Source organism: Amblyomma mixtum, chromosome 2, assembly GCF_055824585.1.
Source record: "Amblyomma mixtum isolate Tamu chromosome 2, ASM5582458v1, whole genome shotgun sequence".
NCBI lineage: Eukaryota > Metazoa > Arthropoda > Arachnida > Ixodida > Ixodidae > Amblyomma > Amblyomma mixtum.
This window is the reverse complement of record NC_143013.1, coordinates 278374543-278389153: the sequence shown is the minus strand read 5'-3', so window position 1 is coordinate 278389153 and position 14611 is coordinate 278374543. Positions and strand designations below refer to the sequence as shown.

Below are 14611 nucleotides of genomic sequence, written 5' to 3'. Positions count from 1 at the left end.
AAGACGGTTGGTCATGAACGTACGCTGTTCTGAGGTCGATGCCCATTAAGCATAGTTTTTGTCATAAAAATTGGGGTCATATATATCACCGCTGAAAAAGTCAACCCCATTTCACATTTCGTGAAATATGGGGCGGGCGCTGATGCTGCCAGCAGAGCAAATTTTTAAGGAGACGAAAAAAACAAGGCTACACCCACGTATTGCATAATGGCGGCTGTTTTTTTCTCACCGTTTTTTTTTTGGCGCCAAGGCAACCAAATGCTCTCTCTACGTCAAGTGGGTGCTGGCTGTTCTTCTGATCAATAACTCATGGTCGGCACACTAAGTGATTACTAGGGCCCGGAACTTTAGGCATTTGCCTAAACTTGCCTATAAATGCCTAAACGGGGGATTTTTGCTCTTGCCAGCCTCTTTGTCATTTTTTTTAGGAAGTACTACCTATTTAACCGTAGTTTTTGCCTATAAATGCCTAAATCCGGCATTTCGGTCCTCAGTGCCGTTTTTCAATTTTGAGGCATCTGTCTAAGTATGATAAAAGGCGCGCACCGAGCCACTCACAAAAGGCGAGGGTCTCGCCGAACGTTTTTCTCGAAGAGTACCTTGAACGTAGTATAACGAAGTGTTTTTCTCAAATTGTAGCAAGAGGCGAGTTTGGAAAGAGACCTGACATATATTAGTGCAAACTACTCAACATTGACGGAAAGGATCACAAAGTTGGAAAAGGCTGGACTCTGAATAGATGAATCATTGAAGGTAGTGGCAGAAGTACCAGCAGCACTTCAGGGAAGAACAGGGAGCTACTGCTTCTACAAAGATGCAACAATTGGTAGAAAAAATATATGCCTAGAAATAATTTTCCAAATCAGAGACTTTCTACGCGGGGACCATACGGGCACATCACCTGAAGGCCTGAGCCCTTATCAACTCTCATGTTTTGGTTCGCGCCACTAACTTCATGTGACGTCGAAAGAAGTCTTTCAAAGTACAAAACTATGCTTAGCGAAAACCGAAGGAGCTTCAAGTTCGAAAATTTGAGAATGCGCTCTATTGCTTCAGTTGAGGAGACTGCGTACGCTCCGTGCTTGACTGGAAAACCTTGTACCTATGAATAAAGAGTATTATTCAAAGCGCCTATTTCTGCTTTACAGCGCCTATTTCAGTATTTTTTAGAGCCTAGATGCCTGCCTATTTCGGGGTTCTTTAGTGCCTAAATTTCCGGGCCCTAGTGATTACAGACCGGAGACCATTTTGCCTAAAAATAGCCCTGGGGTTTAGCGCAGCTCATACGAAGCCTTTCTTAAGCTGGAGCATCCGAAGCAATTGTTAAGAATATATATATCGGCCGCTCGCCCTTTTCAGTGTAAAGAAATAATACAGATAGTGATTCTATCTCTCATTTACATGAGATCACCCGTCCGACGGCTTACATAGCCTTTGTTCATTCGAATACCTTTATGTAGCGGAAGCATAATAGCCGCTGAAGAGAGGCGGAGGCCCACGAGTCGACTAGAGTAGGTGGGGACCGAAGGCGAGGACCTGTATTCCATCTGAGTACATTGCACGCTGCCTGCGCGCCTTGCGACAAACGGGGTCATATCCCGCTGCCTTCCGCCGACACGATAAAAATGACAGCGGCTAACTGGACGAAACGAGAGACGGATAAAAGGAAGCGGGGAAATGTTAAAATTTATTTTAAGAAAGTGAAAAAAAAATATCGACCTGTATAAAGTAAATGAGTCGAAATGTTTACAAATTAGAAAAATCAATGCTGTATATTTCGGGCAAGAAGCCAGACCGTAAAGTGGTGCAGGGTTAGTCGCAAAACCAAATAAAAAAGAATATAAAAGCGTACGTTATACGCACGCAAAAAAAAAATTATGCGAGAAAATACAAAGAAGATACAAAAGCATGGGGGTGAGTGTGTGGGCTTTCGCCAGAAATGCACTGCAGTCAATGCATTTTGTTTGCGTGTTTTCATCCTTCTTACCCGGTATATATCTATCGTGCTTCGAATAACCTTGCACGTTGTTCTAACGACATCGCTACTGCCTTTATTCACTTTCGTGTTTCGCTTGGTTAGGGCCAGTAATAATTTTTTTTTTTCTGGCCGCCTTGGCCAAGCGGCATTGGAGCACATCACACGAAATGGATGGGATGCGCGCACGCTGCAATGCAATAGTTCGGGTGTATGGATTCTAATAATCGTCAGATGAAAGCTATCAGTCAGCTATTTTATATTTATGTATACCTTTTTCTCGTTCCTTATCTATTTTGTTTCTTTAATATCTTGCCAACTTGCCGAGCAATCAATGCTTTGACCACATTGCCGTGAAATCTTAAGTGCGCTCTCTCAGTGGCCCACCCATAGGCTCAATTTGTTACAGTTCGGTTCTCGCTTCAATCTTTCAATGTTTTATGCAAGGACCGAGCGAAACGATTTACCGCTCCGCAGTTGCACTGTTTCCGTTGTTATAACTCCTCTTGGTTCCTGATACATAATTCGTTGTATATCCTGCATACCCTGTAGCCAGCCGCCCATTTACCCTGCAATCCTAAAAGGGCCCTTTAGGCCCCCTTCGATGAAGGGCCTGCAGTTTCCTTGCACAACTGCATTGCTTGCTTCTAGCGAGCCATCGCCTCCACCCGCATGACAAGCTTCTAGCGCGTGTTGTACTGTACACTTATTACCGCTGTTGGAGGTACTACGTTCTTCTCAACGCACTCTTATAAACAGGCTGTTTCGGGTGATAAAAAAAAAAACCACTGCAATATCAAACACGAGTAACTGCAAAGCCGCATATCACCGCTCCGAACGAGGCCAGCCTTTTTTACGGCACTTCTAGCGTACCAGACACGTAACGCCAATTAGAGTCGGCTTAATGAAAGCAGCGCAGACGTGTGCGACCGATTGGCGTCGTCGCAGGAGAGTGGTCTGGGAACTCTGCTCTTCCTCCTCTCCCTTTCCCTTTAACCCCTCTCGCCCCCCACGCAGCCTTGCAGGAGGCTCCGGTGCGAGCGAGCGTGCGGCATCCCCTTCTATTTGCTCGCTCGGCGGCCAGATTTGGCCGGTAAAGAAATGCGCGCTCACTTATAGCCGGCTCGGCATCGACAACGCCAAAGGGCCTTGCCTACGCGTAGCAGCGCGCAGTGGAAGCCTCATCTGCGGGCCGCTGTTCTCGATTGGGCGTTTGCCGATAGCCCTGTGATGAGAAATAACTGGGCGCACCTTGGTTTTGGTTCAGTTTCATTACAAGTTTATTTATTATCTTATTGGAGTTTAACGTCCCAAAGCGACTCAGGTTATGAGGGACGCCATAGTGGAGGGCTCCGGAATATTGTACCACCTGGGGTTCTTTAATGTGCACTGACATCGCACAGTACACGGGCCTCTAGAATTTCGCCTTCGTCGAAATTCTAAGCGGCAGCGCCAAAATCACCTCCCGGATGTTAAAATCTTCAGTGCTTCACACGGTGTACGATTGGATGGAACTACCAACCTAAGCAAAAAGTCGGCACCTGCGTCGTGTGTGCCCACCGGGAGGAAATGAATTCTGAAAGGGCCGACACGTTTCGGCCCGGACCTACGAAGACAAGAGTTTTCTTGAATGGACTTCAGAGTTCACAGAGTTGGTAAATAGGGCACTGTTAGGTAGCCTTCGAGAAGCGAACGTGTCATTTTTTTCAAGAATTGTGACGTTGAAACGAATGATACTATTTAAGGCTTTATTGTTCTACGACAAATGAAGTCGAGCTGGCAGCCTCCTGAGGTCCGACTACGAGGTCACATTTTGAGCTTTTGTGAAGAAGCCGGCGCTCCCTTCTCAGGAGAACGAGGAGGAGGGATGGATGGACTTCAGTCCTCCTTTTTCGGAGGCTCATTGAAGGGGATGTGGACCTGCACTCCCACCTCCCCCTGGGGACGGTCCGCGTACCAATGGCCGGGGACGTGGCCGATGCCCTGCGAGGCCTCACCGTAGGCTGTGAGCCTCTTGCCATCCTCCGAGCGAAGAATGTCGTATTCCCCGCGGACTCCGAGGTTCAGGTGGCTGCCATGCGCAGAACTTAACCCACGAACTCGGAACTGCAACCACGGAGGGGAAATAATTATAGCGTAGAAACCTGCGCTCTTTGGCATTCTCAGTGTTCATGCTCGAGTAAAACCGGACAAATATTATTTATAGGAGCACCGTGTACAATAAAAGAACGTGAACAAGCTTGCGAAGGGCTAATATGTAAATTCACAGAACGCTGATTGCTCCTACGTGCATCTATGAACTTTGTTGAATTTTCCAAGTTAACATCCTGGCTCTCAGGGTAAATTTGTTCCGTTAAAATCTTCCGAAGAATACGTGTGCAGGTAAACAGTCCGTTTTTTTTAGGAGAGTTGATGGTTAATGCAATGATGGTTTTAGAGCGGGTGGGTAAAACGCAAATGTTCAGCTTTTTTGTCTGTTCTTACTTTTCCAACGTTCAAGAGCAGCTGTACCAACAATCTGTAATCATGAAAGCTCAAAAATAGGATATCGAAAACACATACCCGTGGAGGCTCTTCCGTAAAAGTGATGCTTGGAGGTCTTGGGGGGCTTCGGGGGTCCGTCTATGGGAATAGAAAAATCGTCTTTTAACACTGCTCCTATCACGAGCGGTCCCTATTTGTACACAGAAAAGGAGTTTTCTAAATGCACTGAGATTAGGTTTTCCTCTAAATGTTCTTAGGTTCTTCTTAGACGAGACAACAGACGCCATATTTGTTTTCGCAGCTCTCGAGTCAATCAATTTTATCACCAGTTTGCAGAAGAAAACCTGGCCAGCCTTTTATCCCGTTTCAGATATCAACTTTCTTAGTACCCGAGATCACTGCGGAAAGGCAACTTACGGAAGGTAGCGAGGACGATTAACAGATTAACTTAACGCGCGCGTGCTGTCTTCGTTTGTCATTCAAGAATGAACCGAAGGATTTTTAGTTTCGCTTATAAGTATGCACAAAATACTGTTACGGAGATAATTCCCCTGTGTGAAAAACACGTGACCAAAAAGGGATAAAAAGATTGCTCACCTCTCCAATGACAGTGGCGACACCTTGAAAAACAAAAACAGCGAAGTAAATGTATTAGTCCACAGCCTGCCGGTGCTATAGATGTTTTTAGTCACATGCTCGGATGCATGCGTACACATAGAAGCCATAAGGAACTATTATTCGTAAGTTGAATAAAACGTGGAGACAACAAGCAGCGAGAAATGCATTCAGAACAGAAGTGCATGCGTCGCCATCACCGAAAGATTCCGCAAGCACATTGGAGCGCGTTGACGCAGTGTTTTTTGGCACGGATCCGGGAGGCTGTAGGCGCTACCTTTTAAAAATTGTCTTTAGACAGTCTATCGACTTCTTATAAAGACTATTGCTATCCTACAAATCTTTATTTTTGTCTATTCGTAGTCTATAGACTGTCTTTAGGCAAAAGCCGACTAAAAGTGTATGGCCATAAATCTATATACATGGTCTGTTCTGAAAGTAGTAGGACTGAATTTTTTAAACAAAATTTATTCAGGAGAATAGTACAAACGATTACAATTTTTCAAGGTAGCAACCTACACGCTGCCGCCAATGAGTTTTACAGATTTCGTACGCCTCCAGGAACGCCTGGACCGGAATGCTGTTTAGCTCCCTCGTCACAGCCTGTTGAACCACCTCTACCGATCCGTGATGTTTCCCTTTGAGCGTCGATTTTATTCTCGGGAATAGAAAAAAGTCTGGAGGGGCCAAGTCGAGACTGTAGTGGGGCTGAGGCAGCGTTGCCGCCTTGTGCTGGACAAAAATCGAGGTCCTTATTCAGATGATCAAGAAGATCCTACCGGTTGGCCTTTTCCTCCTCTGACAACACTCCCGGCACCAACTTCGCGCACGCTTTCCTCATTGATAAGTTTTCTGTCACGATCTCAAAAACTTGGGTTTGAGGAATGCTCAAGTCATCAGCAATCATTCTGATACTCATTCTACGATCACTGTTAGGTAAATATTTCACTCGCTACACATTTTCGTTGGTCTTGCTGGTCGAAGGGCGTCTGGAGCGGTCGTCTTCTTCCACTTTTTCTTTACCTTCTCGTAACAGCTTGTGCCACTCAAAAAACACCTGATCTACCCATGGAAGCGTCACCGTAGGCTTCTTTAATCATGTTGTGAGTCTCATTGCCCATTTTACCAAGATTTACTCAAAACTTTATCGCGTATCGCTGATCCAGTAAACGCTCGATGGTTCTGCGTGACGAGACGTTTAGACAGGGGTTCACAGTACAAGCGACCTGCTCTCATCAACTGCCGAGAGCCGACTGCCGATTTTCCCCAGCATTCCCAATATCCTCCTTCAACGATCCTGCACGCGCATACCACCTCTCGTCCGCCCGTTCGCCCAGGAAAAAACCAGTCCTACTACTTTCAGAACAGACCCTGTATTGTCTATACAGTGTCTTTAGAATTCGTATTGCCTATAGGCTGGTCTCTGAGATTTGTTTATAGGGAGTTTATTTGTAATTTATACACAGAAGTCTATGGACAGCCCATTGGCTGTCTAAAAAAATTTTTGTAAGTGTATATCGCCATTTGCTTCTAAATTGTGATAACGAAGCACTTTTCGGTGGAGACGTCACCAGTTTGAATCAAACAGCGGGAAAAGATATAAATGCAATTTTCTCGACAATAATTGCGTTTTCTTTTCTGTCGGACTAATATGAACGTAAGAAGAAATATTAAGAAACAGCCACTAAAAAATATTTTATTAACGACCAAATTCAGATCGAGTTGTCCTCAGTGTGTTTAATTAAGCAGCGTCTTTCAATCTTTCTCTTAGAGTAAGCTACTTCACGGGTGACCGTTACAATGATGATCCAGACTGCATGCGCATTTCACAAAGAGATCAACCTTTGAATGTGGCCAACAGCAATAATGATAAAGGGAACGAGAAGTGGTCAAACCGACCGAAGCGAACGGCTTTCTCAGTTTACCCTACGCAATAGTTCAAAAGAACATGCGAAATAGCCAGCAGACTATCTCGAAAAACTTGCAACAGCATAAACAAGAGACAAAGTGAGTGACTATAGTGGCCAGACAGTTCTCCATTGCTTCAAATGCAATCAGCTACTCTGTATAACCAAGGTCCACCGTTGGTGCGGCTTTAATTACGATCAGGGGCCTACGAGTAAGTCTTCCACATAACACGGGCTGCTTGAGCAAAATAAACGAAATTCTCATTGTCACCAAGCCACGAAACCCGAATTTCCCAAGCTTCAGCCGCGCTAAGAATTTCTGTAGCTTAATGTTTCAGTGTGGGTGCAGATCGCATAACGTGGCATAGATCGCATAACTACATCGCATAACGTGGCATTGTGATTTCTTTCTGTGAATTGCTCATAATTTGCTCTTTAAAGCTTAAAGTCTCCACTGCCAAGCGTACTGTAGAGGGGATACTCTACGCCAAGCGTATCTTAGAAGAAATACTGTACTCCAACTGTGCCTTAGAGAAAGTACTGTACGCCAAGCCTATCTTGGAGGAAATAGTGCGCGTGAAAAAGAACGCCACTCACCTACAAGAAGGAGAACGAGAGAAACGCACACCCGGAGCATTTCTGCAGGTCTTGTCGAGAACGAATGCTGAAGATGGGCTGGCTTGAGCAGTGACGATGTGGTGGTGTGGTGGCGTATTTATACGCCGTCCGGCTCTTGGCAGCAAGGCCACATCGCCCTCGCTGTCCTTGTTTATTACAGTTGCCTTCCCATCTTGGCCCTTCAGTTCCGTTATTTGAGCTCACGCGGTTCTGACGCTGGAGAAAGAGGAAGTTGCCGCCGCGCATTGCAAGGCTCCGGGCGAAAATAGGCAGCACCCACCGATGTTGCGTGGAGTTACATTTCGGCGCCACCAACAAGGAACCTAACGAATAGCGACGAGTCGTGGAGGTCAGAGCGCGTGCTAGTTCCTGCTTCCATGCTCAGAAAATATGAGAGGCAAACGCAATCTTCATGATTAAGCTAGGCGAAAAAAGCTGAGCTAATGTCAAGTCTGCGACACTGGAGAAGATTATCGGTTATCGTCTCTCTGCGTTATGCCACCTGAAACTGCCCAAAACCCAAGTTTTCTTTTTTTTACTCTTTCCGTACCGCGCCCACTGACCACTGTTAGCCCGCTAACGATGCACGTCAACGCCCATTTCGAAAGGCCCCCGTCAGTGTTCTTCAACATGCTGTGCGATCTGCCTTTAAGTTAGTAAATGCGTTTAATTTTAGTTTCGGATGGTCTTTTTTTTTCTTTTTGCGTGCAGGTGGTTTTTTAACCGCTTGTGAAAATAGCGCAGCGTAAAAATTGAGAATGGTCGCCTCCGCCAGCGTGGCATGCGTCTTGAAACGTACAAATCTAGTGAGTCAGCTGCGTCCACTGCTATTTTTTGTCGGCCATCTAGGTAGCAGTGACTCTCAGGGTGCGGCCTCATCTTACTTTAGTGAAGATTACCGCAGGAACAAATTCAGAACACCCGTTACAAAAACGACTTTTCAGCTTCAATTGACGTCGTGTTGAGCTCTTGTTTTGAATCAAATGGAAACCAACATGAATCCAATGTATGTTGAGCCTACTCAACATCTGCTAAACAAAATTTTTGTTGAACATAGTCAACACAATTATTGTTCAGTAATTTCTGTTGAATTTAATTGAATCTAATCTCATGGCAGCCATTTCTAGACCTAACTAAATGAAATCACTTCGACATGCGTCATGTAAACAGAACCTTATCACATTATACGTTTTAAGAACGTATGCAGCACCAGTTAAGACTCTTGTAAACCGCTAAAAGTCATTTTTTTTTGCATAGAAAAAAAATGCGAGTGGTGCAACATGCTCTTTCAGGCATACCTACTTCGGAAGATTCGTGTGTGCGCTCATAAAAAAGGGCGCTTAAGTAGTGCTTTATTTCAGTTGTTTATGAATGAATCAAGGTCTCCAACTAACAAAAAATTGCACGTGAACTTGATTACCCCCCCCTCCCCCCCCTTTTCCCCAGTTCTCACCTTTTCATGTAACTTTTAGAATTTCCTGCGTTTCTCGTGTACAGTGTTTCTGTATTGTGACTTGTGTGTACTTGTATAGTAACTCGGGCGCTGTCAGCCTGCCCGCATTAGTCATGTAATCTGTGTATAGCACCACATGCATTGCGCTTTTTTTGTTTCTATTTGCACTGTAACTAACCGGCACTCCTGCCTTGACTCTTTAGTCCTGTTCGTTTGAAAGACAATAAACTTCTCTTTGTGTAGCCTCATGTGCAATACTGTTCCATGTTCTTTATCTGATGGTTGTATTATTTCAGTGCCTTGTTCTATAGGGCGACAGTAGTAGCTGCCTTGTATTTTCGTTTTTGTGAGGGACTGTGGTCCCTTGTCGTGTAAATATTGGGTCCAATAAAATTCTCTCCAATCTGATGGTTGTATAGGCCAGAGTATATGTATTTATGTATTTATTTATGTTAACAGATGTGTGTCGATGAGTAGGTGTGGAACACTACACGGCTGGGGATGTCAGCGTCAAGTTAACGAGAAATTTCAGCAATAATTGTGAATATACCGCCGAAAACGGCATCGGTAGGCCCATCTGACGCAATATGAATGCATTCCTAGGAATGTTTTTTGTACAACAACCAAGATTCCAATTTACGTGTTGAATCACCCCAGTAATTTCAACATGAATTCAACAAGACAGCAATGCAGAAATTGTGTTGAGAATGCTCAAATCTAGCACAGTGGACACATTTCCGTAGGCTTTCAACTCGGCCTCAATAATTCACCAACGCGAGGCCATCCTGGTCCCAACACAAATTTAACATGGCATGTTGAGTCTGCTCATGAAAAGCTCAACGCTGACTCAAGAAGCATTTTTGTAAGGGATATCAATGGCAACGCCTGAGCTATTTTCTTATTTGGGCCCTTTTTTCTCGACTTAGGGGCCGTTTTGAAAACAATAGTTACATTAATGATGTCATTTGTCTTATTTTTAAGAGCTTCGCTCCGCATCGTTAATCAGGATTTAATACCGCTTGCGCTGCGAAGGTTTCGCCCCCCAGTGCTTAGCCCAATGGTGTGCTCATGTATAGAGCCTGAAGAGATTGTTTTCTAGCCGAAAAACTGTACGGGCAAGAACTTTATTTTTAGAATGATTTTCTGTTAAACTGGCAGAGATTTTGTACGTTCCGAAGTTTCTCTGCTTTTGTTTTTTGTAGTATACGCATCCGTAAGCAAGTTTTGCGCGAACTTATTAAAAACCTTGATTCGCAAGTAAAGTTTGTCAGTAAGAGATGACACACTTTGCTGAATGCCGTATTTAAAAACAATGTGTTGAACTGGCTTCCGTTTGACGTATTGCACTCAATTTTAAACCTCACGGTTCGCAATCCAAAAAAAAATATATATTTACCTAAATACGGCCATTTTTCCCGCGGTATACACAAAAGAGTTGGGCATGAAATGCCTTTACGCACCATTCTCTGCCATCTCAGCCGAGCATGTGAACATGGGGCGCCAATCTCCCGGACGAGACGAGGAAGGACTATTTTTAGGAAGGTGAGCATTGCGACCAGTTCTGAAGGGATCTAGAAAAAAAAAATTGCTAACTCTAGAAGGGCTTAATTACCTGTGTGAAAATGGGGTCCACACTGCGCGAAAACCGAAGGAAAAAAGCGGGAGCCCATCGGGCCAAGGTGCTGAACACCGTTTCACGGAATCCAACGTCTCCACGATTTCGCTAGTCGACGGCAGTGCATGAAGACAGCCCGAACGCCTCGCCGCGGTGTCTCAGTGGTTATGGCACTCGGCTGCTGACCCGAAAGACGCGGGTTCGATCCCGGCCGCGGCGGCTGAATTTCGATGAAGGCGAAATTCTAGAGGCCCGTGTACTGTGCGATGTCAGTGCAGGTTAAATAACCCCAGGTCAACTAATCAGTCATGACTAGTCAGCCATTAACCAATCTTGACTAGTTAGTCAACTAATAAGTCATGACTGACTAGTCATTAACTAGCCATGACTAGTTTGGCCATTAACCAGTCATGACTAGTTAGTCATCACTATAGTTAGTCGTTTGTCATGACTAGCCAATCTAAGTCACAGTAGCTGTCATAGTTGCGTGTAATGGCTTAAGCCTCGCGCACTTTAGAATGCCAAAGCGCCCCCTGAATTTTGAGGGTGCCGAACCGGCTACGAAGGGGCAAAAGGAGAAGTGGCTGTATTGATGAAAGAAGCTCGCACAAGCGGAAGGCTTCAAGGCGCAGCGTACTATGCGTGACGTTTTCCGCACGAATTCAGTGTTAACACGATGGCGTAAAGGCTGTCGCTCTGCAGAGGGCCCGGCGGCGTTGGAGCCAACGGCGTGCGAGAAAATGCGCATTGGGCGAAAATATAGTGACGTCACACGTAGAGCGGCGGATTAGAAAAGTGAGTAAAACGTCACATAAATTCTGGAGACAACCCCTCCACATTACCCTAACGTCATTATTACATGTACGAATGTAATGTAAATTAGTGCACTGGAAAGATAATTGGGGTGAGATGGGAATCGAACCCGCGGTCTAGCATCTCGAGTCAGACATGGTAACCCCAAGTCCTCGAGGTATTTCTCCCCCATCCATTCGGAAACCCGGCTATGAAACTTTCACCCGTATTATCCTCGAATACGCCGCGGCAGTCTAGAAGCCTTATCAGATATCTATATCTAGTTACTACAGTGAGTTTTTTTTTTTTTTTTCAGCGCGCACCTTGAGTCTGCTGGAATTCTCGCTCATGGTTTACTGATTATTTATTGTGCGCACATTTCCTCGCCCATGCTGCGTTTGAACCTTCACTTCATTGCCCCCTTTTCCAAGCTAGATAGATCTTGCGTTATTATTTGGTAGTTCCGCAGCAGCCAGCTTTCCCTGCCGCCCCAGAGCGCAGCCCAAGCTAACCTTGCCGAATGCCGGAGAGAACCGCACACGGGCGGCCGCCGACGCCAGCTCGAAGCGCATCACGTGGCGGCGTCCTTGTGGCGCGGTGCGTAGCCATGGCAACGGTTTCGGGAGCCCGCTGACCCGCCGCAGATCGCCACATGGGCACATGACGGGTCGCGTGGCTGCAGCCGCGCCTCTGCAGGCCGAAGGCGGCTGCCAGGGTGTTCAGCCGTCAAGCTGACACTGGCGCTGCTCCCTTCGACGACTCGCTCCTGCTATGGGCTGCGACTGTCACCTGCTAAACTCGCCCTAGACGGCTGAGCGCACGGAAGTCATTTTGCACCCGCCGACATAGGTGAGGCCGCTCCTCCGTCCGTGCGCGTATTGTTTAGTGCGTCCGGTGATGTCGATTTCTTGGCTGCCGGCGCATGTTCGCACCGCTGGGCACTTCATCCTTTCACTCCTGCTTGCGCGGCAGCGCGTGCGTGCCGGGTAGCCTTTTTCCTACGCCTGGACATCAGAGATGGGTCGCGAAATATATTCGGCTTTCACGGTAAACCACTACAGCGATATAATACCTTCTTCGCCTTAAGCGCACGAGGTATTTTCGAAATCGCAGATGCAGTTCCGGCTCTTCTTTCATTCTTTTGGTCATTATTTTCTTAGAGTTCTGCCCCCAACCAGCCGATCCTTTGTTTCCATATTCGGAATCAGCCCTCAACCAGAGCGTTTTTTTTTGTTCCTGACAAGGGCTGTTATGCAACTCTAGATATCCGCTATACACTGCTGCCTCCTCTCAGATTTTTTTCTGTCTTCGCTTGTAAACTTCCTTCGTGACCGAAACTAATTCCCTAATTATCACCAGGGTTCGAAGAGGGTGCGTCTATCTGAATTTATTCGCAAAATAATAGCGCGATATCGTCTCCATGGTGCCGTCCAAAAACTTATTCATCTCTGCGCCTAAAACATCGGCCTTACCCTCAGGCGGCCGGTTTCAAAATATCCGGTTAACGCAGTAGCTAACCTGACTGTACCACGGTTCCGCTCCTTCGCTCGGAAATATAGATGCATGCTATAAGGGGAGAGATGCCAATGTACAAAATATTTTGTTGCGTGCTGGCCGGCTCAGCCAGCTGCTCAATACGAAGGTGAAAAAAAGACCTGCGCGTCCCCATCGTCTCCGGTGCACCTTGACCCGGTGTCGGTGTGGGCAGGTCCAGATCTCACGTGGTTGGATTATGGCCACTCCCTCCTTGTTTTTGTTGATTTTTTGTTTCGTTTCGACCGTTCCATTCGTTCGCCGGCGGCGGAGAGCCAAGCACTCTTTTCCTTTTATTGAGAGAACATAGTAGTAGCTCTACAAACAGGGTCAAGGGTAAACGAAGACAACACAGGCACTGGACATCAACTGGCTTTATTCTCGAAAAGAACCAAGAATTCATAGGTGACAATCAGGAGCAACATCACCAGTCTTTTCGAGAATAAAGTCAGTTGATGTCTTGCGCCTGTGTTGTCGTCGTCTATACCTTGTCCCTGTTTTTAGCTCTACGACTATGTCCTCTCAATCCAAACACCCACTAACCCAGCTTTTTTTTTCTTAAACACTCTTTTCCGCATAGAAATATCGTTACAGAGTGAAGCGCTCCCTGCGGATTCACCGTGCCATGGCTGGGAGCCCACGAATCCGACCGCTCGACGCCGCTTGCAGCCTTCTGCCCACCTCTTCATCCTAATTGTCGTCGCCGTGTGTGACTCGTTCCTGTGTTTTTGTTTTATTCTCGGCCTGTTCACTGTGCTTTCTGACAGCATTTAGTGCACCTTCTTGTTTTTGTTTCGTGGTTTGCGGCTCATAGCGAACTCTCAAAGTTTTTTTTTGTTTGCTTTTATCCTTCACCTTCTTTCACTCCCTCCGTTATACGTTCCCAGCTCTCCGATGCATGCACACAAAGTTTCGGCTACGCACCTCATGCTCCTGCTTGTGCCACATTGTTTTGCATTGCATACGTTCTTTGTCTTTCTTTTTTTCTTGTTCTCTCTCAGGCTGCTTGGTTTTATCGTCACCTTCGTTATGAAAGGTGGAGCGTTAAAGCAGAAGAAAAACACATGGCTGGATCTGGACACTATGCAGGAAGCGACATCGCGATTGTCGCTGACGAATGATACGTCGTTCACGCACCACAAATAAAGGAATATATCCGGACACATCGTTGTCTCCGGCGAGTGCCGGAGTCACCTGGAGCGCGCGGACGAAAGGCAGCGGGAGCTACGGTTCGTGCAAAGCCTTTTGTTCTCTCTTTATGGCTGCTTTTGAATGCGGGGACTTTTATTGTTTTATAGCTGACCTTGATATGGCCGCGAATCTTTGGAGTGACTGTTTTTTTTTTTTTTCATTCTTCAAAGCTGCCGGCACGGCACTTTATCACTTTTTTTATGATGCAAGACACGCCAAGATTTATCTCGATTGATCGCATCCATGCGGAGCCGTTTCTACGCTGTTCCGGAATGTTCTAGTAACTTTCCACGCTTTATCTCGAAAGTTCGCTATCAGGTTTAAAATGAGCACGGCCAGGAGCGGCCGACATTCGGTTCGACGACCGCCTCCGACTCATTCAGCGCTTTGCGGGCGCAAGTCAGCCCGAAATAAAGAATTTTTTGAAG

General features: G+C 46.1%; 1 protein-coding gene across 1 annotated transcript; it reads right to left on the bottom strand.

Moving 5' to 3' along the window:
* Window positions 1-3706: 3706 nt before the first annotated feature.
* LOC149364094 (uncharacterized) lies at window positions 3707-7740 on the bottom strand. The gene is made up of 4 exons (XM_089570025.1): window positions 7579-7740; window positions 5057-5079; window positions 4538-4597; window positions 3707-4081 (listed from the first exon to the last, which is right to left on the bottom strand). Exons 1-4 carry the CDS (start codon window positions 7616-7618, stop codon window positions 3854-3856), a joined length of 351 nt encoding a protein of 116 aa, XP_089426151.1. The 5' UTR covers window positions 7619-7740; the 3' UTR covers window positions 3707-3853.
* Between the last annotated feature and the right edge of the window lie 6871 nt (window positions 7741-14611).